General features: G+C 35.6%; 1 protein-coding gene across 4 annotated transcripts in view; it reads right to left on the bottom strand.

Annotated features, from left to right (window-relative positions):
* The window catches only part of CAMSAP2 (calmodulin regulated spectrin associated protein family member 2), an 89,598-nt gene that overhangs the window by 24,436 nt on the left and 40,767 nt on the right, over positions 1–24,395 (bottom strand). For 2 of the 4 annotated variants that reach the window (XM_068407092.1, XM_068407093.1), the window contains exons 3-7: positions 21,409–21,570; positions 20,631–20,714; positions 14,323–14,355; positions 10,004–10,145; positions 6,643–6,782 (exon numbers count right to left, since the gene is read on the bottom strand). In XM_068407092.1, coding sequence (XP_068263193.1) covers positions 6,643–6,782; positions 10,004–10,145; positions 14,323–14,355; positions 20,631–20,714; positions 21,409–21,570 — 561 coding nt within the window. The remainder of the gene's footprint in view (positions 1–6,642; positions 6,783–10,003; positions 10,146–14,322; positions 14,356–20,630; positions 20,715–21,408; positions 21,571–24,395) is intronic. The other 2 variants (XM_068407094.1, XM_068407095.1) reach the window with 1 other exon arrangement.

The raw sequence follows: 24,395 nt of genomic DNA, 5'->3' as shown, positions 1-24,395 counted from the left end.
GAGGGGACAGAGCTGGGACAGCTGCCCCCAACTGACCACAGGGATATTCCAGACCATATGGCGTCATGCTCAGCATCTACAGAGCTGGGGGAAGAAAAAGGAAGGGGGGACATTCGGAGTGATGGCGTTTGTCTTCCCAAATCACCGTTATGCGTGATGGAGCCCTGCTTTCCTGGAGATGGCCGAGCACCTGCCTGCCGATGGGAAGCAGTGAATGAATTCCTTGTTTTGCTTTGCCTATTAAACTGCCTTTATCTCAACCCACGAGTTTTCTCACTTTTACTCTTGATTCTCTCCCCCATCCCATCGCTGGGGGAGTGAGCGGCTGTGTGGGGCTTAGTTGCTGTCTGGAATTAAACCATGACAAAGGGGAAGATTGATCAGCAGTAACTTCTTTTTTTTGGAAAAACTAACCACGGGTCTGTAGTAATCCTGCCACCCAGGGCTGGAAAGAATGTAGATGTTATTTTCACATATTTTGCCTTCATTATGCTCATAAAAGTTCTAATAGCTCATCACATGATTATCACATGCACTTATATACAAAAATATTCAGAAGCATAACAGTATTTTAATAGTACTAAAAAAATAACTAACCTCTGAGCAGTTCAGACTGGCTCAAAACCACTGAACAGCAGATGGCAGCCTTGCAGCTTCATAGATGCTTTTATTTGCTAAACATTCTGATTTAATTTTTTCCATTTGATATTTGTAGACTGCTCATTAGTTGCATATAGCGAGCTGCACTACTGGTTACATTTTATCTGTTGCATCTTCTGGTACTGCAGAATAAAAATCCTCTATTTAACAGATTTTGGAAGACCATCTCTTTGAAGAAAAAAATATTCCCGTATTCTGAGTATAAAATCTAAAGTCATTACTTGCTTCTGTATCAAAGGGAGATATAAGCTTGCTTGTTTTATAAAATTTTACACAAAAAAGATTATTTTTTTCTTTAATCTCTATTCCCCCTCCACAATTTTAAAATAATGATTAATTTTTAAATCAAATTAGCTAACAGAAATAGTGTGTCTAATCTTGCCACTTAAATTATATCCTTCTAATATTTATAGGTTTTAGAACTGCATATTTATAGAATAATAACTACAAGGTCATATACAAATAATTTGTAATCAGGCTTGAATTCACTAAAATTGAATGGAAAAGCAGCCACAGACGTTTTTAGGAATTTTCTCAAAATGAACAAAAATACACTGTAAAATTTATATCAAGATGCACATTAAAATCTCTGTTCAATAGGCCAGGAAAGTGAGCTACCTCAAATGCAAATCCACGGTTTATGTTATAGAAGTACCAACATAAATGCATCAAGACTGAAGAAAATTGGAGTGTTTCGAACTCTCTGGAGAAGGCCAAATTACAGTTCTGTGTATGATCCATGCACTACCAGTTTCTCATATCTCTTGCCACAACTCAAGTTGAAAACTCCAGTAGGTCTTATTTCAGACCAGAACAAAGAAGTGGGGAAACCAGCTGACTAACATCAGTGAAAGCAAACCACACTGCTTCCCTTTAAATAATGAGTCAGGAACATTTGGTCCCTCTCAGGAGAGAAATCTTCTCTTAAAGAACTGTTCCCTGGTTGAATCTTCCTTTTCATTCCTGATCCCGAATGCTTTTAAACCAGTCAGACAGGAATCAAATCCCTGGACTGACTCCCACCATATTTACCTAATTGCCTCACCAAACCCAGCCAGCTGCTCTCCCAGGTCCTTAAGGAGTCCATATGCACACTTATAGGGACTTCAACTCAAGTTCAGACTTGGGTTAGCAGTCTGATTGGCAATGTTTTTTTTCATTGAGATTGGAGGGAAAGCTGTACAACAGTTGTGGACATCATGCAGCCCTTGATTTCTAGGATTATCTATGTGACACATTTGAACGCAACTGTCACATCTCATAGGTCACGGTGCTGATTATAGCTTCTGCTTACATTGTTTGCAAAGTCACCTTCAACATCACATGAGAAAGTGCAAGTATTCAAAATGTCCAAATACAATAAATATTTTTAGTATAAAACAGCCCTTTAGCTATTATATTCTCCTGTTCAATTCAGCAGTGAAAAAAAAAAAAAAAGGAAAAAAGAAAGTTCTGGAACCAGCCTCTCCATGTGGCCTCCTGAGCCTTTGATAGTGCAAATGTTTGTTCTGTCTGCTCTGGTTAGTAACCAACCGCAAAAATAAGGTACCTATTCCACGTGCTTAGTTGTGATTCTGCACAGTTTAGAGTCTGGCCCGCATTTAGGTCAGAGGAACGCCCTTCACAGACAAGAGCAGCAATCATCTCTCAGATTAGCCTCATTTCAGATTCAGAAAGCTTTCATTCTGAATAAATGTGCCTTCTGCACAAGTTCGGGTGAACAGACTCTACAATTACCGCAAACAAAGAGAGGAAGCATTCATGCTGAGGGGCAGCACATGGAAGTCTCCCAAGAAACAAGAGGCTGCAGAGACTTCTGGCCCTGTTCAATCCCCAAGAACCCCCACACTCAGAATAGCAGAACTCTGCCACATCTGTACAAGGCCATCAGCACATGCTAGCGTCAACAACAGGTGTATAACCCTAACCACACCCAGGTTAGTAGGGCAGTAGCTGTTATATGCAGACAAAGAGTACCCGAGTATATGTATATACGCACACCTAAAGAGACAAGCGATCCCTTGAGAGACTTTCTGGTTACCTTCCAAAAATCCACTGGTGGGCCACTATGACCCCTTACTTCTGGGAGGCCACTGGGTTGGTCTCCAACCCAGTAAAAATGACTATGCCTGTGTGTGTGTGTGTGAACTCTGAGAGCAAATGAATCCATTGTGTGAACAGTTAGCTATTAATAATAGAAGTTGAATTAAAAGGTGTTCTAATATTGGTTGTGATCTGTATCTCACCCTGACGCAATCCTGTATCAATGCAAAGGGAATGTACAATACATGTAGATTAAATGAACAAAAGGTTAGGATCACTATTTTTTTTTTTAAAAAAAAAAAGCACACATTTTTGAAGGCTCAGATAAAGGAACACTTACAAAAAAACAATAATTAACTGTGTGTCAATTGATTTAATGCCAAGCTCCTACGTGAGCTCTCAAATCATGGTAAACATCAAATGATTCAAGCTGTCTGTCAGTACTCTCTTTGACAGTTAGCCTCATAAATTACTTGTTCTTAGGTCTGAACCCTATGGTCCTACTAGAATAAACTGGCAGAGAATGATCTAAAAGTATCAAGAATATAACCAAATACAACCAAATACAACCAAAGATGCATTTTTCCTCTTTTAGAAACACTTTCAACATATATCTCACATGACATGTGGGATGGATTTTTTTCTTTCTATTCAGGAACCGTACATGTCCCTTACAACATCATTTCAGGAATTATACATTCCGTAAGATCTTTATTCAAGCCACAAATGCTACATACTGGCTATTATATTGCAGTGCTAATCAACGTTGGGCCAAAGCAATAAAGCTGTCTTTACTGTTCTGCAAGGTGGTTTGTGCTTCCTGTGACGGCACTTCATGCAAGTTCTTCTGCAAACTTGTTCTTTGGATAGGCAGCACATGCTTGTGTCAAGACACAATAAAACACCTCTTTCAGTTCTATGTTATTTCCCAGATACAGGTGAAGAAAAAGATATTTAAAAAAAAAAAAGTCCTGTCTCAGGATAAAACTGCTTACAGAAAAAGGGAAGAGGGAGGGTCAGGGCAAAAAAGCAATCTGCACAACTAAAGAGAGATCCAAGATCTTCTATTCTTTCCTCTTGTTAAATATGCACAGAGGATTCAGAAAATACTGTGATTATTTTTATGTAATCTCTACTTGTGTTTGCCTGTCTCAAAGGAAAACAACTAGGAACCAGTATGGTCCCTTGGTGGTGCCTCAAGCATCCATGGAATGTATTCAAATATGTTTTTCTTTAACATCAGTAGCCCTGCCTTAGTAAATATCTTATGAAGAACTTCACAAATGTATTTTTCTTAGAAGAGGAGAAATGGGCAAGTGAGGAGCAACAAAACTTATTTTCTGCTTCATTTGATTGTGACACATTAAAGCTGTCTAGAAATCCAGACAAAGCTTATTTCTCCTCTGTGCTAAAACAGAACTAAGCCAACAGCTTCATCTGCTGCAAAATCTCAGAGCCTGTATCAAATATTATGGATGCTTGTTAAGTGAAGTTTTTAATTAATCTGACACTGTTTCTGTGCCTTTTGATGGGAAAGCCAAAAGTGGGCACAATCACCTTGGTCAAGTACTGCACTAAATTTCTGTATCATATACTATCTACAACCTACCTTGAGTTAACAAAACAGGACAGTGCAGTGTGCCCAGTAAAGAATATAAGGTATGCACTTTGTGCTTGATCACTTTAAAAGAAAGAGGCTCTGCTCCCTTCCTTCTCAAGGACTAGCATGAAGTCAGGATACCTAGTGTAATTTCTAGGACCACACAAGGCACAGCATTGTCATTCCAAAAAAATTCAGCTGTAATTTTTTTCTTGAGGCTTTTTCCAGTAACAGATCAGCAGTTTGGTTCTTTTTATTCTTTCTGTCACCACTATGAATGTAACAGACTTTTAACCGAAAGCATAGTGCCACCGGCTGTGCAGTATGAGTCACCCTAAAAACAAGTAGAAATTTTTGCTGATTAACAAAGACACCTGAAACAAAGACACATGCTTCTATAAATCCTAAAACTTGATGTTACATAAAGTTTGTAGACTGAGATAAAGGTGACTTCTACTAACCAGTTTAATTCAATGTGTAATATTTAAAATACCCATTTATAATACAAGTTTTTTCAAAGTGACAATAAAATTCTTTGGAGAATATGTAGATTTATTAAAACTTACTCTAATCAGATGCACTGGAAACCTAAGAAAGAGCTCCTTTAACTGTGAATTTATTTTGAAATAAAATTAATTCTTAACACTGGAAAAACAGAGTTTATAGCACTAGCCAAAGTTTCTGTGCCAACTTTTAGAAGAAAAACTTGGCAGACTTTCTTTGTAGCATTTACATCTAAATAAGCATCCACACCACAGCAACTTGTAAAAACATGATCACAAAAGGGCTTTCTCAGTTCTAGAAATATTCTAAATCTTTGAAAGAACTCTAAATCCCCTCTAAAAACAGTGTTCAGAAACAACAAAATTACTGAGTCTGTAGCATTTTAAAAGTGTAAAGTCTGATGCATTGGGATATTGACAAAATATTTTATGTAGTTATTTTTTAAAATTGAAGCTTCATAGTGCATACTGGCTTGACAAATAATTCAAACCGTTACTATAAAAATGGTATTATTAATAGTCATGAATTAAACTGAAGAATAATGAATTCCATTTATTCCATGTACCTGAAAGCAGAGAGAAACAATCAAAACGCAGTGAAGGAGTCCTACTCAAGATCATTGAATATGGTTGTAGGACCGTATGTTGGGAAACTACAGACAAGAGAGACTGCAATGCAGCAGACTTTTTACATGTAGGAGATTACTGTACCTGAAATTTTAAAACACCCAAAGCTGACTGAAAGTAGTCACTATGCAACTTCACATACACAAAATAAAACAGCAACAGCTAAGTAGCCTAGACTTATGGGGCCCGGTCCTACTGCCCTTACTCACCCTGGCAGCTCATTACTTATTTGAAAAGGATTGGTTGGGTTCAACCCTACAGGAGACAACAAAGCTGTATTCAAGCTCTGGTCTCTTTGACTCAGCTTGTGAGATTGCTGGAAAGATCATAAAAGCAGTGAAATGACCCAGATATTTAGAAACCAATTACATCCCATCTGCAATGGATATGCTGACTCCATAAAAATAATATTTCATTCCCTAAAGGCAGGCCAACAAGAATCTTAAGCAAATGAAGAGTGTTTTACATAGAAGAAAGTCTTAGAGAAACACAGGAATGAAAAATTAAAGTTACAATTAGGCAAGAAATAATTCTATTACTCCTTGTCTTTCCACGGAGGCTTAAAAAATTATAGAATAAACAGTTGTTTTTTTTTCTCTTTCTAATAGAGCAAAATCTTAGAATGACTGAAAATGCTTAATTGCGTATTCAAACAACTGTATTTGTTGGAAGTGTGTTCCTGCTTGTGTTCTGGGCATAAACCCATTAGATTTTTCAATGAAATTAACTCAGAATTTTACACTTTTACAAAAGTGAAAAAGCTTTAAGGATAAAAAACAAAATTATTGTGTGCACAGAAATTAGTAGGAATATTGTGCAGTAATTCCATGAACAACTCTTCAATATTTTGTCCTTTTGTTAAAGCCTTAACAAGTTTAAACTAACGTAGATCACTATTACATTTTAACAGAAATATCACAGATTACATGCTTTAACAATTAATTAGTAAGAAAGCAGATAAAGTGTCAAATAGTTTTGCACAAAATCAAAGTTTTTATAAATACTTTCACAAGTGCTTTTTAAAAAATACTTTGAAATTACTAGAACAACATAACTGCCAAAAGAAGGTGGTTTTACACGCTGCTGAAATTTGTGTGTTGCATGCTATACCACAAGACACGCAACATGCTTTTTCGTATAAAAGCAAACCAAAAAAAGACTAAATATATTGTTAGCAAAACAGTCCTGTGGACACTGCTTTTTTTTTACCTTTATTGAAGAAGCCGCATAGAGCATATCCTCAAGACTGAAATGGCAACACTGGTTAAGGTATTCCTGACAAAATTCTTGAATCAATTGTAGATTATATAGGCTGTCAGCCAAAGACATTGTCTCTTTCAAACAAATATCTAAAAAGGAAGAATAGAAGCAAAGATCAGATGCAGTTACAGATTTGCAAAAAAGTGCATTTTGCTTTGCTGGATTCTGGAGCATTTTCTGGATAAATTGAGACTTCATTTTTTTTCTCCGCAGGAGGCTTTTATTTTTCTATTTCAGAAACTTAAGAAATGACGACTCTACATTTTATCTTTGCAGTTTTATATCTTTAGACATCTTTCTAAACATGAATTTTGTTTTTTCCACTACTGACAAGTTTATTTTTTTCTGCTTTGCCTTTTATGAAAACAGAAGTTATGCTCTAACTCCTGCTATTTCCATATAATGAAAAACCGTATTTCATCACTAATATATGTTTTTTCAATGAGATTTTCTATATAGCAATGGCAATAGGAAATGTATGCTTTTTCACAAAGTTCTCCATACATACTAGTTCTTTGTCTTCACACAGGGACCCGAGAGTACATTTTAATGCTATTAACCCCTAATCTTCCCCAAAAAAACAGTCTCAGTTTAGCCTTACATATTTGTTTTTCTGGATTTAGGTGTTTGATTTTACAAGGATCTGATGCCTCTGATATATGAATTATCACTCTCTGTTTGAAAGTGCTATTTAAAGACAAAGAAGTGGCAGCAGTGAACAGACTAATGTAGTTATACAGTATTCTCTGAATACTATTTATGCCCAGCTAATCTCCTGTTCTCTATATATGACTGCTTCTTGGAAAATTAAGTAGCAATAATAACTTTCTAGAAAAAATACAGTCCTTGTAAAAAGAAGGACTGAAGAGAAGAAAATTAAATGTACTTCCAGAGCATGCATCAGATTTTATTCCTAAAGCAACAGTGTACAACAGAGCTCCACATAAGTTTTAAATTGTTTAAGATAAAATGTTTCTTCAGACAAGGAATCTACTTTGATGCTAGCAAGATAAGGATTCCCATCCTGAGGAAATCAGACATATTCCATCATCCCAACCCCACAGATGATAATCAGTGGAAAAAAATGTTTGACTAAACTGACCAAAATGGGATTAAATTTAGTAATGCAAAATGCAAGTCATGCATTTGGATCTAATAAAATTCTAACATGATTCACTGGTTGAAAGTGATATAGAGTAGGAAGGTATCATGTATTAGCCAATGTAAAGATGTTTATGAGCTTTCAGCACGATGCAGCTATGAAGAAAAGCAAACATGACGCTAAAATGTATCAGAAGATTTATTTCCAGTAGTGACAGAGAAGCACTGTACAAAGCAGTAATAAGATGACAGTCTGGATTTCTGTGAACAATTGTGACGATCCATATTCAAGAAAGATGAACCAAAACTGGACTAGCTGCAGAAGACTATTATTGAGGATAATAATGAGAATGGAAAACCACTTCAGAAGGGGAGACTGAAAAAGCTTGGTTCAGTAGCCTGGGTAAAACAAGAGAAAGAAAATCAAAAAGGTAGACATCAGATTAGGGGAAGCTATTCAAGCCAAAGGGCACTGCTAGAAGAACAACAAAGGCACATAGACAGGCTACAAGCACATTTAGGTAGAAAACAAGAGTAAGATTTAAAACCATGTAAAAAATGGAGCTCTGCAACAGTGGGTAAGAAGAGTACAGATTTTCAAGAGCTAGACAGTTTTAAGATAGAACATGATAAATTCATGAAAGGGATTATATAATTTTGTACAATAACCAATTTCTTGACTCACTGACACAAGGACTCCTTGTTAGTCCTGTATTCCTTGAAGAAAACCTAGATTTGAAAGTTAAATTAAGTCTTAATGAGAAGAAACAATCTATTTCAGACTACAGAGAACTCTAGATTAAATTTTTTTTCTTTTTTATTAATGCATTTTTAAGCATTTTTACATCTGCATTTTTGTTACCTGCCTTACTCAGTTCCAATACAGAACCCAATCTCAGTGAAATTTAACATGCATCAAAGTTATATTATTTAAATACAGGGAAGATGGGTAAAGTCTTTGTAAAGTGCTTCTAGTTGCTTCAGAGTACCTTTGAATTTACTTCTGAGACAATGACACGCACATTTATTTATAGGGAAGCCGATGTCAGGAAACCTAACGAAACATTAAAACCAAAGTTCCAAAGATGACATGTGCCTTGTCTTGTTTAAAGTCAGATGCTGGAGGAATCTGCTGGTAAGTATATATGTGGTTATGCAAGGTATACAAGATCTTTCAGAATGTCCATATTTTCAGCCATGCTAAAACAGGAAGAAGGAACTAGGTGTTACGTCCATTCAACACTCCTCAAGTTTTAACTCCTCCTTAATCACATACAATAGTATATATTTGGCTGCAACATTTATGTAAATTGAAAGTTGTGCTTTTTTTCAAAATTCACAAGCTGAAGAAGAACAGTGAATGCGTGCATCTTAGTGTCTTTCATCTTCAACGCCCACTGTGCTGGAAGCTCTGTAAACTGGTTGTGTATAGGAATTCCAGGTTTCAGTCCTTAGCAAGCTTTATACCCTTATTCATATTCCTGGATTTCTCAGGATGCTTCTGTATAAGTGTTCCCACGACATCAAAGGTATCATGGACAGAACACAGGCAGAAAATGATGGGTGTTAGCTGCCAAGACATTTTACAACTACACGAGGCTCTTAGTTGCCAAGAGGAAGATATGACTTTAACCAGGCTGCTGAGCAAAAGAACAAGATGAAGCTGCTCATCATCACAGACAATTGCTATTACAGAACCGCATGACACCAATACCTTCTAGACTATATATTTTTGTTTACTCTATAAATGATATAAGTAACTCTCAGGTGAACTAAAAGCCCAGAACACAAAGCAACTATTTGCCATGCAGTGCAGCTATGCAGAGCTTGACTAATTCCAACCTCTTCTGTGTTTTGTATCTGTAACTGCTCAGATTGACAAGAAAGCATTTATGCAGCTTCAAGAATAAGAGTTTTCCAGGCAGTTTCAAGTTTCATAGCACAAAGGCAAATGTGTTGTCCCAGTCAGATCTGTAATAACGTATCTTAGTATGTTTGTATTGGTGTGATAGCATAAGAGTAAGCACAACACGGAAGGACACCTTGGTTCCTTTTATTTAAATGTAAAAATAAATAGGCACAAAGTTAATATTGAACCCACCACACTCAAATTATGCCTCTTGTATATCATATTTAAGCACCTAGTTATCAAACACAGACATTTAAACTTTTATGGACATATGTTTAGAAACAGAGATGTTAGACATACCCTCCAGTTTAACAATATCTGGACAGTAGAAGTGGATCAGGGCTGCCAGAGCACAACCATCTGTACCATCTTTCAGCAGATTCTCCACCAATGGAATGCAGGGCAGCTGTTTAAGCAACGTTTGCTCCTTCCTGTAACGAGCCTACAATATAGAATGAAGACATTTACAGAGACAAAGGCTCTGAAACCTATGAAGAATCAGATTCATTCTGTAAGTTTTATACTCTGTTAGTGAAAAAGCAGTATTCAACAAATAGCTGAATATTCTCAGTGTTAAGTTTCTTAAAACTATTCATGTTATGCCCCATTCTGAAGGGCATAAATAATATCTAAGAGGAAAGGAACCTACAATGCTAATATTGAGCCTTTCCTTCAAAACTACCAAATTTTGATGATCTCTGTGTAGCACACAATTAAGTAACATATACTTTAATTAACATTCAACACTCATTGTTATACAATCAGAAATGATCTGTGTGTAAACACAATGAGACAAATCCTTAGCTGGTGTAATTTCAGTTTACTGGCAAGTCAAATGACTATGAAGTTAACACACCTAATAATCTTGCCCAAAACCTCATTCATATAACTGACTTAATGACAAATTCAGAAACAAGGAAATCTGTATTTGATCAACTCCATTTTTATTACTAGCATGTGTCACTATAAGCAGTCATAAACATAGAGAAGCATTAATGGTCAAGTGTTATGACCACACACTGGCGCAGTTATAAAAGGAAATACTTTGAAAAATAACTCTGTTTATAAAGAGATCATTAGTTCAGAATACCAAGATAGCATTTATCTGCAGTGAATATATTTTTCACGGGTTTCTTTTCTTTTTTGTGGGGGGAGAGGGGGGCTTACTTAAAAAAAAATGGTATTCATCATTCTTAGTTTCTTTTAACTTCTTCCTGGGAAAACAAATGGAGGTGGAAGAAAGTGATACAGATTTTAATTTGTTTACTGATTCTTTGTTACTGTTAATATTATTTACTAAGACTTATTTTTAAAACTGTACTGAAGGATTACTTTTCTATTCATACCACAGAACTACTTACAATGCTAAGAGTGTTTCTGAGTTAATTTTACTCTATTTCTTTCATCTATACACACTAAACTGGAAGTCTCCCTGTAGGGACTCTGAGAAGTCTTTGTGGATGTTACTCTTCCCAGCAAAGCTGAAGCTGATAGTTCCTATCTCCTACTCTCCACCTTTTGGCTGTACTGGAGCAATTGCTGATGAGGCTGCATGGTAAGACCACTGATGCAGCTACAACATCTCTCTCCCCCTTTGCTTCTGCTGTGAATGAGTGGGCAGGGCTGGAGGTTTTATGGGTGGGGTGGGAATTGTTTAAGCTAGCTTTGCTGGCAACAAAGTCTGTGGAACCACAGACTAACCCTGAAGGCTATACTTACTGTCACTGGATTTCTGTCAAGGATCACATGGGATTATCTTTAGCGAATGTCAGTGTCCTCTAACTGGCCTAAGTACGAGTCTAATCTGGCAACAGCAGACACATCCGTTTTAGAAAAATAAAGGGCTTGTATTTGGCCCAGAGAACTTACACTTAAACCAAAAAACCCCAAGAGTTAGTCTTTATTTCATACTCGAAATGCATTGGTATTTGTGTGTCAAATATACTGTATAAAAATGAAAATGCCATTTTTGCATGCTATACACTAAATATTCACTAACACTGAACAAAATCATGTTAGTGTTTCATGCATTATTAATATTCTTTTCCCCATATTAGTAATACTCCCTACTACTTCTAATGAAATAGGTCGATTATGCTTTCAGTGAAAGTTTGTTCTTTTTCACTCTATGGCAATCCAATGACCCCTGATAATGAAAATCCTGCAAGTTTCAAATACCATGTTAATAGATCCATGTACTTCTGCCTCAGAATGACTGAAAGTAAGTCTACGAAATATTACAATTTAATTATGAAATAATGATAAAAGATACAGGATACAGATGGACTCTAACATCACAGTCCAACAAGCCCTGTGTAATTTATATATTCTTTTAAATAGCATCTTTTTAGTGGAGTGTTCAAAAATATTTGAAATTGATAATACAGTGGTCTTGCACAGTAAATCCTGTGAAAAAGTCTACTGTCGCTTTAATGATGCCTTCACTGGCCTTATGAACAGTGCCTGCGGATGCTGTAAACTGTGTCATATCATTAAAGTGGACCTAGAAAGAGGACCTAATTCATTGTAGAGAGTATGCCAGGCACATTACTTCAGGAAAAATAAACTTACATAACCTGATATGCTACGTTCATTAGGATATAACCGGCATCGTGTTTCAATTCAGTTGAAAAGATAAAAGAAATTATACTGAAAAATAAAAGACACTGGTAATTGCAATGCATTTTTAATAAACTTCAATTTGAAGAAACTCCTCATCAGTTGCTGTTTGCTACTAAATATGGATGCAATAATGCAAAAGATGAACCTCTACATTATATAGACCTAGTGCTAATTTAAACATAAATGCTAATACAGGCGTCTTGTTTCTGAGATCCTAAACCAGCCTGATTTAGCATCTTTGAGCTTATTCCACTTAAACAAGTCTAGGTATAGTCGAGACACTTGCATATAAACAAGGTCTGCTAAAGATGAACCAAGAGCACACCAGCTACTCTGTCATAAGTGCTGATGTGTATTCTGAGTTAATAATTAATAATTAATGTTCTTATGCATTTACTATATAGGAGATAACATGTTATAAATTTACTTCTCAGAGTAAGTTTTCAGCTGCCTGTACGCTCAGGAATATCTGTCTCACACTTGCTCTATGTAAAGGGAAGAGATCAGAAGACTGGTTCAACTGTTAAAGCAGCTTGAGCCACTGCCTTCCTACTATATTATCAGTAGCACTTGGGTTTCAACTGTATCTCTCCTAAACTAACAAGCTCAAAGTAACATAAATACCACTAGTTAAAGTTGTTTATGGACAACTGACAGGCAAATTGAAGTTAACTTTTCAATAGATTGATAGTTTATATTTGAATATCTTTTTTTGCAATGGAATAGAATCACTAGTAAACTAACACCTTAGGCAACAATAGAACAACATATTCTGAAATGGCTTTGAAGTAGCCACCTTACTTTGCAGAAACGAGACCAAAAAAAGTGCTTAAATTTCTGATCACAAACAGTCCATTTTTTTTGCATTATTCCCTCCATTTAATTACGCTATCTTAATTCCAAAACAAAATTAAAGGACTATACTGTGAAGAGCAGTGTATTTGTGTGTGTCACAACTGTAATAGATAGCATTATAAAGAAATTGCCCATGTAGCACAAACTGTTATGAATTTGAATACTGATTAGTCTGCTGAAGACAGTACTTTTAAACTGGTTTTCCAGACACCAAGTAACTTCTGTTGTTGCCTACATGCAACTGCCTTATTATTTTTAATTCGCTTTGCAATGTATGAATAATCTTTTACTAAATATGACAACAAATATCTGAGGGACTGCTAAATCAGTTTGGTAATTCTTCAATCAAAGGCAGATCAGAATTAGTTCCTTGGAATTCAGACCACAAGTATGCAATTCTGCATACACCTAAACAGCTGACTATTTTGTTCCCAGCCACACCTGTTGTAGAATAAACAATCTGAATGCATTTCAGGGGTGAATTACTATATGATAGAGCAAAATGATAATCCCAAGGTGACACAACACAGAGAAAACAAACTTTATTATTATTGCAGACCTGAACAGTTACTTTTTATTGCTTTTAGTGAAATTATAATCTTACTAAAAGTAGACTGCTTTGGGTTACTTTGTGTGGGGAGAGACTAACAGCAGTCTTAAGTCAGCTGAAAAATTAGGGAATTCTGGACAAATGGTGTAATGAGATTGCATATTGTTAAAATAAATCAGAAAATTTCAGATTCCATGTAGCATCAACAATCCAGAACTATTTCTGCAACTCTCTTTTTAAGAGAGAGTCAGTATCAAAGAGCATATGTTTACTGAAAGCTTATGAAAAAGTAGTTTGCAAAAAATCTGATCATTTGACATTAGTTAATACCAGGTAGCACTACCTTATACAAACCCATAAAGAACTTGACTGCTTGAAAAGTAATTCCTTATCCAGCACCATATTTTATGTTTATTTTGCACAGATTACCTTGCAAAATAAGCTTCTGTATTATGCACACCTTTGCAGAGTAATCTCTTATAAAATTATCTTGTAGAGATAAATGAAATGAATGATTAGACCAGCATGACATGGACAAAGCCATTCCCAAAATAAGCTATTTGATCAAAGTGAAGCAGTTGGGCAAACTTACAGGAACCAGTTTCCAAAACCATTTGGTAGGAGACTTCAGAGGAAGCAGTAGGAAAAAAAGAATAAAAGCAAAAAGCAAAGAAAAAAAGGAACAATTTATCAGATTTTATAAATCACTTTTACAAAGCAATTTTCTTTAACAGACTCAATTTTGTATAACAGTGAATTGTAATTTAATGGTACGCGTTAGTGCACTGTAACCTCTGCATATTGAACTTATTAGCAGAAATAACACTGAAGAAATATGTCTGCAGTCTTTGTAAATTAGCATTATAATTTTCGCACACAAACAGAAAAGATTGTCAGATCAATGCAGTTTTATTTAATTCTTTCACACATCTAATTGTATCCTACATATGCAATCCGACTGAAGAATTCATTTGAGACTTGAAGTCATGATATCACAAGCATCAAAATGAACTCCAGCAGCACATATGGGGAAGCAGGGAAGCTAAAGCAATGAAAAAAGGTATAAACACACTGTAGTACAGTACAACCAATTGCAGTGAAGTTTGCATTAGTTACTTCAAGCCAAACAGTTGTTTGTACAGTATTTTTTAACAATCATATGACAGTTTTCAGAACAAGAGGTGCAGGCAGTTATATTTTTGCAATGACAAATCACATTAACATCAGCTGCATGATGTGCAATGACCTGAAATGTAGATGGAATTTTGGCTACTGGCAGAGAAATGATCAGAACTGATACATACAATTCTAAACTCATATGTGATCAAAAAATACACCACCTTCACCACTCTATCGATTTCACTGCAGAAATTTAAAAAAATTCAAACTAATTACTGAAGTGCAGGAAAGATTTTTTTTTTTTTTTAAATGAAGAGAAATATTTTCTGGAAATGGTGAAAAAGTAATTTTAAAACTATTATAGAAATAACTGGTATGGAAGCTTATTATTTTATGTAATTAAAGTACTGCACTTCTATAAAACCCTTAAAATAACTGTAGTAATGAAACAAAGCTTTCATGTAAAAAAGCTATTGCACACGAAAGGGTGTGCATTAGTAACACGACTGTTCTCAACATTCTTCTCCTCCATTTAACTGGACTGTTACAGAGGAGAATCCCAAAGCCACCTAGAAGAAATGAACTACCAGATGCATGGTCATGTGTAGCTCTAGACATTTCAGTCCGACCCAACTAAAACACTTTCCATAGGGTTCAGTTTCTCTTCACCTCACTGCAATATAGTCAATGTATGGAAAAGTACGTGAATTTGAAAACAAAGTATCTTAATTTTCAACTGCAATCAGGAATTCTAAACCACATCATAAAGGAAGGCTTTAGCTAAATGGACTGAGATGAGACCTGGGCTGCCTATCATTCTACTTAACACTGATAGGAACACTGATTTATCAAGGTGAAGTGTATTTCAGACTCGGACTCAAAAGGTCCGTCAATATCTATTTAATGATAGGCTGAAGAACTACTCTTTGGTAAAAAGTACACAGTTTTTTCAATTCGAAATACTAGCTCTCTGTAACAGTGCAAACTGAACTCAAAAGTAGCAATCCAATATATATTTTTATTTGTCCACTTGGCTGAAACTATGGTTGACATGACTATGAATATGCTTCAAGAGGCTGAAAGACTGAAGATAATCAAGTTTAAATTCAAACATACTGTAAGATTTATAAACATACACTTTGTAAAGGCACTTAAAGAAAAGAGATAAAGAAAAGCTGAAATCTCTTGGACAACATAATGGGAATTCAATGGCTGTTGAACTGGCACTTTATATCAACAGGAATAAACTTTTTTCCCCTGGAACTTATTAAAAATCAGTCACTAAAAAACAAACTGAGCAGAGAATCCTGACTGACTTCTCCCAATGTTTAAAACAAAAACAAACCACCAAACCAAAACCAAAACTAACCACAAAACAAAACAAAAGACAAAAGAACAAAACAGTCCCTCAAGGTTGAGGGCTTACAGTTCTACAAGAAGATTGTTTAATCCCCCCTAACAAAAAGTTTTAAGCATGACTGTGATAAATTTAACTCAGTATGAAATCATCCTATGGTGCCAAGAAATGGTAGTCATGCCCTTCATTAAATACTTGTTTCTGCTGTCTTCCTTGCACCATCATTTGAGTTCATGCAGCTGTGCATTAATTGCATTAATTGGATCAAGAAGCTGATCCTGCTACAAACTTTTCTTGACAGGTTAGCTTTTGCTAGCAGTGTGGATTTATGACACATTAAATTGAAAGTGGAACTGTGGTGTTAGTGTTTTACCTGCACACACAAAGTTGCACTGTTTAAACTAATTTTAAAAAACGTTTAAAGAATTCAAGTCTTTGGATGAATACTCTTTTACATTTGTTTTTCTCATAGGATTTGCATTGATTTGGCTTAAATCTGTTAAGACTGATTCAGTCTAAATCACAAAAGCAGATGGAAAAATAACAGTTTTTTGAGAAAGATTTGACTACATTGAAAATCAGTAGTTTAACCAGTGCAACCCTACATTCACCACATATTATTCAATGGAAGCCTGAAAACCAAAGCTATTCACTACAAAACTTGAAATCCTAATTCTGAAAGAAGATGCAGAGACTACCAGAAAAAGATGACATTACCACAAATCACCTGCTGATCAAGATCCACAGAGGACTACCTGGAACTAAAAATCATAACATACTCCTTCCTCTCTTACCTTCTACAGGAAGCTAGCAGCAGAAGAAAGTAAAGGAAACAAAAGCAATCTCATAATCTGTTAAAACTGTTTTTATCTACCTGGAAATAGAAAACAGGTGTTTCTTATCAGTTGTATCATTTATTAATCTGTGTATATGCTGCTTACAATTTTTAGAAATGTAGCGATTTACTATTTGTTGTAAAAAGGTTCACCGCAGATTTGTAACAAGACAGTAAGGCATTAATTTGGCAGGCTTGAGGATTATGCCGAAATTATTTTTCACAACTGATAAGTTTATGAATTTATCACAGTAGGAAATTATAACATAATTAAAAAGTCTACTCATTAACTTTGTTTCACCTTTTAGGTACATAACTTTGCTGCTTCTTGGCCAGAAATTAAAACTAAAGAAAAGCTTTCCCTAATGACTAGAATGATCTATTCTTCCCATGTTTGTTTGGCCACCTCTCTAAATCAGCAGCAGAGGCATTCTTAATTTACATTTAATTCAGGTTCAAAACCTGACCATACCTTAGAAGCTCTGAAACTTAAATATCCAAAGGTGTTTGGATAAAGCAGAGGGGAGATTGCAAAGTTTCTTTGATTTTAGAATGGAATTGTCACTTTTTGAACTGCTAACTGTGCTGGTAAGCACAGAGAACCTAAATCACTGAACAGAGCCCCAGCCGGAAAAGGATGGTGGAAAACAGAAAAAAGGCACAATGAAACATTCCAGTTCCCCTTCATGCTAAGTTTTAAAATACAAATAGAAGCAGCAGTTAGGAGTTAAAAACATCAAAGGAAGAAAAGAAACAATTGAATTCTGATACCGAGAATTAAGCTACAACTGTAATATGAGCACAGAAAAGGCTATCCTTAATATATATATAGAAGTATAATTTAATTTTTCCATAAAAATGGAAAATCGTGTAGTAATATTGCTTTAGTTAATACAAAGGCAGAATTCAATCCCCTCCCCACCTTTTTTTAATTTAAGAAAATCTGATATTAACAACTGGGTTCACCAGACATAGCATGAAGTGAAAAAAAAAAAGAAAAATCACACTAATTAGTATTCAGATAAAAAATTATATACGTATTTCAGCAATACCCAAGCCCACTACAGGAATTTAGCTACAGTTATTTCAGAGCTTTGCTGAGATATAAGAGGTAGGGTCAATGCTATAAAGTAACAGGACGTTTCACTGACTCTGTACTATAAAAAGAGGAATGCATGGACCGATGCAATATGGAGACAGATAATCAGGGTAAAACACCTGGGTATCTGGGAATAAATACTAGGAAATGCTTGGCAGGAGCCACATCATAATTTAACAGAAAGTCCTGTTAGAAACTCTGACCAACTTGATGTGATGCAATTGATCCATCCAATGGATCCGCATTATAGTTTTCTTTGAAAAGCTAGCATTCAGTATGGTCTGCAGTGAAGAAATACAAGTTTTAGTTATGGTGTTCAATGAGTTTCTAAATCTCAGATGCTTGCTTGTGTGCAATCATCATTAGCTTCAGCAAAAGTAAGTGGAAATTTGGGAAATACTGTGATGCATATGACCAAAAGAATGGCTGAGATTTCACAGTAGTAAATTAGCCATCAATTGAATACACCGGTGTTTCTCAAAGAAAACCTGGAGTTAAATAATCTGAATGAGTTGAAAATACGTTGCTGTCTTCCTGCATGCAAAATAAAAAGTTCAGTAACTCAAATTCCTTAAATACCTCAAAATAGAGTTGATAATTGAATATTTCATATTCTAGACTTACTTTCCAGAAGCAGATTCCATTTTATCATTGTATTCACTGAAACGTTAATGTACAAATGATATTTTGACTCATTATCCAAGTAATTTTATCCTTGTTTTTCTTATGTACTTAAATGTGAAGGATGGATAACTTTAACAGTCTCTTAATTTTTTTATTAAGCTATAATCCGCAACAAATTTACTGTCAGAAGAGACATTTCGGCGTCATCTGGAGCCTGAGGTTTTGCCCATGCTGAGATTTTAGCTAATAAAGCTATGCTAATACAACACCCTAGCATGGAATACCTTACTTGGCAGTGTAATTTATGCAGCTGAATCCCACACTGAGGCAAATAATATAACATGTACCTGGGATAACAGTATCGAAAATTCAGTGTATAGAAGAGGCGGCCTTAATTACAAATTTTTCCATGATACGGCAATTGTAGCATGATTTTGCTATCTTGCAAATCATTTGTACATTGGCCAACAGAACAGGGCTCCAATTGTGTTATAGCTTCACAATTCATATGAAAAAGAGCACAAATGCATATACCATTTTTATGTAAATGTTTTATTCCACTGGGTGTAGTTACAGACTACACAAGTTTTTCAACAGTTGATTCAAGAATGCTGACACTAAAGATAAATTATAAACTAAAAATTTTATCTTACTATTCCTAATGTAAAATGCAAACTATAATATAAGTGAAAATAAACATTACTGAATTTTTACAAATACAGATATTTTATGGCATTGCTCTGATAATAATGTTCTCTTTGATATATCTTTGTTTACCATGTTGAGACTCATATACACTTCGGATTTTAAAAATTATTCTCATCTTTCAAAGAGACCTAAAGAACACACAAAACTTCCTACTATTATTTTCAGGAAAAAGAAAAATCACTAGAGGACAGATGATCACAGGTTATCTCCCCACCCTCTGTTTACTTTGTTTAATCTAAATTTGAGAAAAGAACTTGTTAAAGACATCTTATTCTCCAGATTTCTATGCTATTATCACTATTGAATGCAGACTAAGTTTTCCATATCAGGGTCACCTACTATCGTAAAATACCATTTTCTTTTGTTGAGTCACATAATTAGCCTTCATCATTCCTTATATTTAAAAAGAAACCACAAGGGCAAGGACATTCTTTGCATTCATCCTTTTTGAAGCTGAATTTCTAATCTAGACAGGTAACCTGCAACTCCTTCAGACTAGCATTGAAAAGACGACAGCTGCTTACATGAAAACAGACCAGGAAGGGAACAAGGATTACAGCCTTGCAGTAGCTAGGAAATCTGTTCTGCTTTCAAGCACAGGGATAATACCAAAGGGTGTTCAAACTGATTATCAATTCCCCAATAATAATTACATCACAATAGGATAAATGATCTCATTCTAAAGCAAGCAGTTTTACATACTCTGGAACTCAGAGCAATGCTTCCCATGATGCCATATACAGATTTCTCTTTTGAGATGCATGCAATTCACAAGGAAAAAAACATTAAAAATCATGAATAAAAATGTCGTGGTCTTTTTCATATCAGATCTGCCTACAGTTTTAATTAATTTGGAAGTTTTCATTACTCTTAATAAATTCCTTAGGACTAACATATGTTCCCTGTCCTTATTTGTCAAAAAGGACAACTGGAAATAAAAAGTACAACTCTATTAGTGTTACATTTAAATGGATATTTTCATGGAAACATTAAAACCAGTAACAAAATGACTGAAGACTAAAAGTTTGTTTTCTTTAACAAGCAGCTAAAAGTAAATGTCTGCAAGTGTATATTTAGCTATACATAGTATATGCAAGTAGTTTTTGTTTACGGATAAATGCTTATTCTTGTTTAAAATATTTCAACTCTTACACCTACCTTTTGACCTCCTGCGGATTCTGCACTGTGATGCTCTTTTAGTTTTTGTTCCTGTTCCATTATGTCTTTCAAATGTTCATTTACCTAGAGACAGAACAGTTTATTCAGTGGTCTGTTCTAAGAAACAAGTCATAGAAAGTACAAGTTTTCAAAAGGTCTATAAATCACTACCACAGAGTTAACTGAAAAGATTAAACAAATATTTCAGACTATAGCCTGAAAAACAGATTTGCTGAAGCATAATCAGCAAATGTCAGTTTCAGATCAGTCTGGGGTCACTAGTTGTTAGCTTTACATTGTACAAACTAACCTGCCCCTTATTATGCTCAATCACATTTGATTAACAGTGTATCCTTGTTACTTGTTTTGATTATGCAGTGACAGTAGATCATTTCAAGCAAGATACGTTCAAATACAAACAGAATACCTTGGTTTCAAATCATGATAAATTACACAATAAGACGACAACTCTTAAAAAGCCAAAAAGAGACCCTCGAGCAGCTGTCACAGCATCTCAACATGACAGTGACTGCTAAGATGTCATATGTAATGTATATTACAGTATTTTATTTAGATTCCCCGTTTATTTAGTTCACATAACATGTTTAACCTATTCTGCAAACTTTGCTTTTTATTATCCGTACACAGCAGATGAAGGACAGTCTGTATCAGACATAGTCTTGGTATACCTACCGACATATATATCCTACACACTCATCTCTAATCAAATCATACAGACTACAAAGAAAATCACAGCTTGCTTTTCCAGTACTCATACCTTGTTTATCCAGTACATGACAGCATCCTCAATGTCATAAGGTACATCTGTAGCTTGGAAGAAGGATGAATACTGCTGACTGCATGCAATCACTTTCTCAACGCTGACCATCTCTACAGTATATGCCATCATAAGAGTATCGATCATGGCCAAATGAGCACTCTACAAAGAGAAGCAGCAATATCTAATTAGTTTGCAAATCAAAAGATCACTTTGTTACGTACAGTTTCTGAACATAGCCACATACATGCAAAGACCAAAACTGCGAAGTGCTACAAGTTTTCTGACTGGTTGTCAGTTTTTGAATGAAAGACAAATGAAGACAAATACACGTAACAGATTTAAGAATGCAATACAAAGAAAAGGGACATTAATTTTTAAAAAGCTTATTGCAAATTAGAATAACTTCTGTAACAAAGTTAACACAAAAAATGAACTGGAAATGGAAAGAATAGGCAATATTAATGATTCAAACATTACATCACTTTTAACAAAGTTAAAGAGATCTTTTAAATTTGTCACACTAGCAAAAACAAAAACCCCTGCCTGATCGATGTTATTTGTACTGGAAATAAAAGCTGAAACTGCCTGGTAAACAACCTTCATCATCACGAAAATGCTGCACTAGTAAGTGGAAGTTAATTTATTTTTAAAGTCATAATCCAGGAAGAAGACACAATTATACTAATCTTAGGTAAAAAGCCAACATGACAGAAAATATTCTTTTTTTTCTTCTAGTAAACTAATTATTTTATGCAGATGCAGCTATATATGCACAACTAGGTTTAAAATAAGCACATACTGATTCAAATATAGCTTCTGTTAAAAAATGAGGTATGTTTCTTCTGGTGTTGTTATGTATTGAAAGACAATGGCTATTTCACTGTTTCTAACAATTAAAAACAACAACAGAAAAAGAGGACGACAAACAAGATTTACATTAGATTCTTGTGACTGAATAAGAAAATGATGGCGGTTTGTAGAGCCAGTGCCTACAGCTAAACAGATTTGTTTCTGCTTCATAAGAACAGCAACAGCTTTTTAAGTATTAAGCAACATTTCCCATGAACCAGAAAAATTTCCAAAGACAGAATTTTTTAAAACATTGCCTTTAAACGCTGCTCATGTTGCAGACAAAGATCGCAAACACTTGTTAACACCATCAATTCTATTAAAAAAATATTCATATAAACATCTCACAAGGTAGCTATAACAGCCATGGCAACAGCAATGAGCAACATGAGTCACACAGCAATATGCTATCTAGTCATTACAGTTAAGGTAGTACATTCACATCATTCCAGAATTCCCATCAGGAAAAAGATGAACAGGTCCAGACTTCGTGCTGCCCTTAGTGTTTGTACCACCGATGAAAGTGGTGATGCTGGCCTCAGAAGCAGGCAGCACCACATACACATTTTTTTTAAGTGCATTTAAGTCGCTTTGTTTGACAAAAAAAGGCAAACTATACTTGATCTACTAACTAAAGACATTCACAAAACTGTTCCTGACAGCCACCCTTCCTGGGATGAGCTTGTTCTCTTTGGGCTCTGGATGTGACCTGAGAGCCCCATCTGCCACACGCTCCACCCATTCTCCTAGCACAAGTAGTACAGCTAGGCTAGGAACCAGTGCCTCTTCACTCCTGCCACCACTGATTGACTCAGAATAAACTCTTTTCACCATATTCATCTGCCTCATGAGTTTATTTACAGACCTTTAGTGGACTACTACTGATACAAGCTTTTAGGTGCAAATGAAGGAAAGAGCCCAGTAGCTGAATTCTTGCCACTCAAAGTATTTAAGAAGGAAAAGACAGAGTACTAACCATGACCAGCCTCCTAAGGAACCTGCACTCCAATGTGAAATATGGCAATTCTATACACAGTTACAGAAAAGTCCCTCCTTTGTTGGCCCAGAAATGCAGTGCAGAGAAGGAGTTCAGATGGGGTACCACACTAACCACTAGTAAAGTCTCAAAACCTTGTGAGAGATTGCAGAGCCTCGGTCAGCCGTATGAATCCATGCAGTTCTGCAGGAGTTTCCAGCTCAGATTATAGAAGGGTAGTTTAGCAAGTGCAAAACAGGAAGGAATATGGGAAGACTTGGATCATCTCTGACATCCAGGGCTCATGGCTCTAATGGTCTTTCCTTGCTATATCTTTGTTGCCTAGTCTGAACGGCACCTGAGTTAAAACCTTGTGCCATTTCCAGAACCTCCCCAGAAAATTAAATGGAGATATTAAAATAGCAAGAAAATGCTGGATTTGCTTTTTGAGAGGAGGTAGTGCACAAAATGCATTTCCCAGTCAGACATAAGAGCAGCCTTATACAGAGTGCTACTGCTCAAGGTGTGCTAAGAGTCATCTGTGCTGATCCACAGCCGCTCGGACTGCCTGCTGCACAAGAGGGTTGTTTTCATATCCTGCCTGTGGAGTGGCCACAGCCTTCCAGTGGAGGTCTGACAAGAAAGGAAGCTCCAAGCAGCTTTGGAAGCAGAATTATCTTCCCCAGCTGGTGATCCACGACTAGTTTGCTGGCTACTGTGTCTGTGCTCCGAGACCAGTCTTCAACAAAAGCAAGCACTGGCAACTCTCCCAGAGGGAATTTAGTAGGCTTCACCTCCCATGCTGGGTTTTCTCTGTAAAACTTGATCATGCCAATGCAGTGGATTGCCAATGGAGAGAGAAAGCCACTTAAGCGTTGCTAGAACTGCCAATACGCTCAATACATTATAAATCCATGAAGAAAATTAAATTATTTACAACTAGCTAGCTGAGTCACATTTTCAATGTTTCTAGCAAATTTTTAATGAACAGCGTACTTCTTAAGCAAACAGAGGGAACAATGAAAGGGATGACCTTAGATAATGCTCTGTACTATCAAAATCAAGTGTAATAAACTTTTACCCACACTGACTGGATCCATGTCACAACTCTTTATTTTATATAATCTATCAAATACAAGCATCTTCAGAGTCTCAAAAG

The sequence above is a fragment of the Nyctibius grandis genome, chromosome 8, assembly GCF_013368605.1.
Source record: "Nyctibius grandis isolate bNycGra1 chromosome 8, bNycGra1.pri, whole genome shotgun sequence".
Lineage (NCBI taxonomy): Eukaryota > Metazoa > Chordata > Aves > Nyctibiiformes > Nyctibiidae > Nyctibius > Nyctibius grandis.
This window is presented reverse-complemented; position numbering and strand designations above follow the sequence as displayed.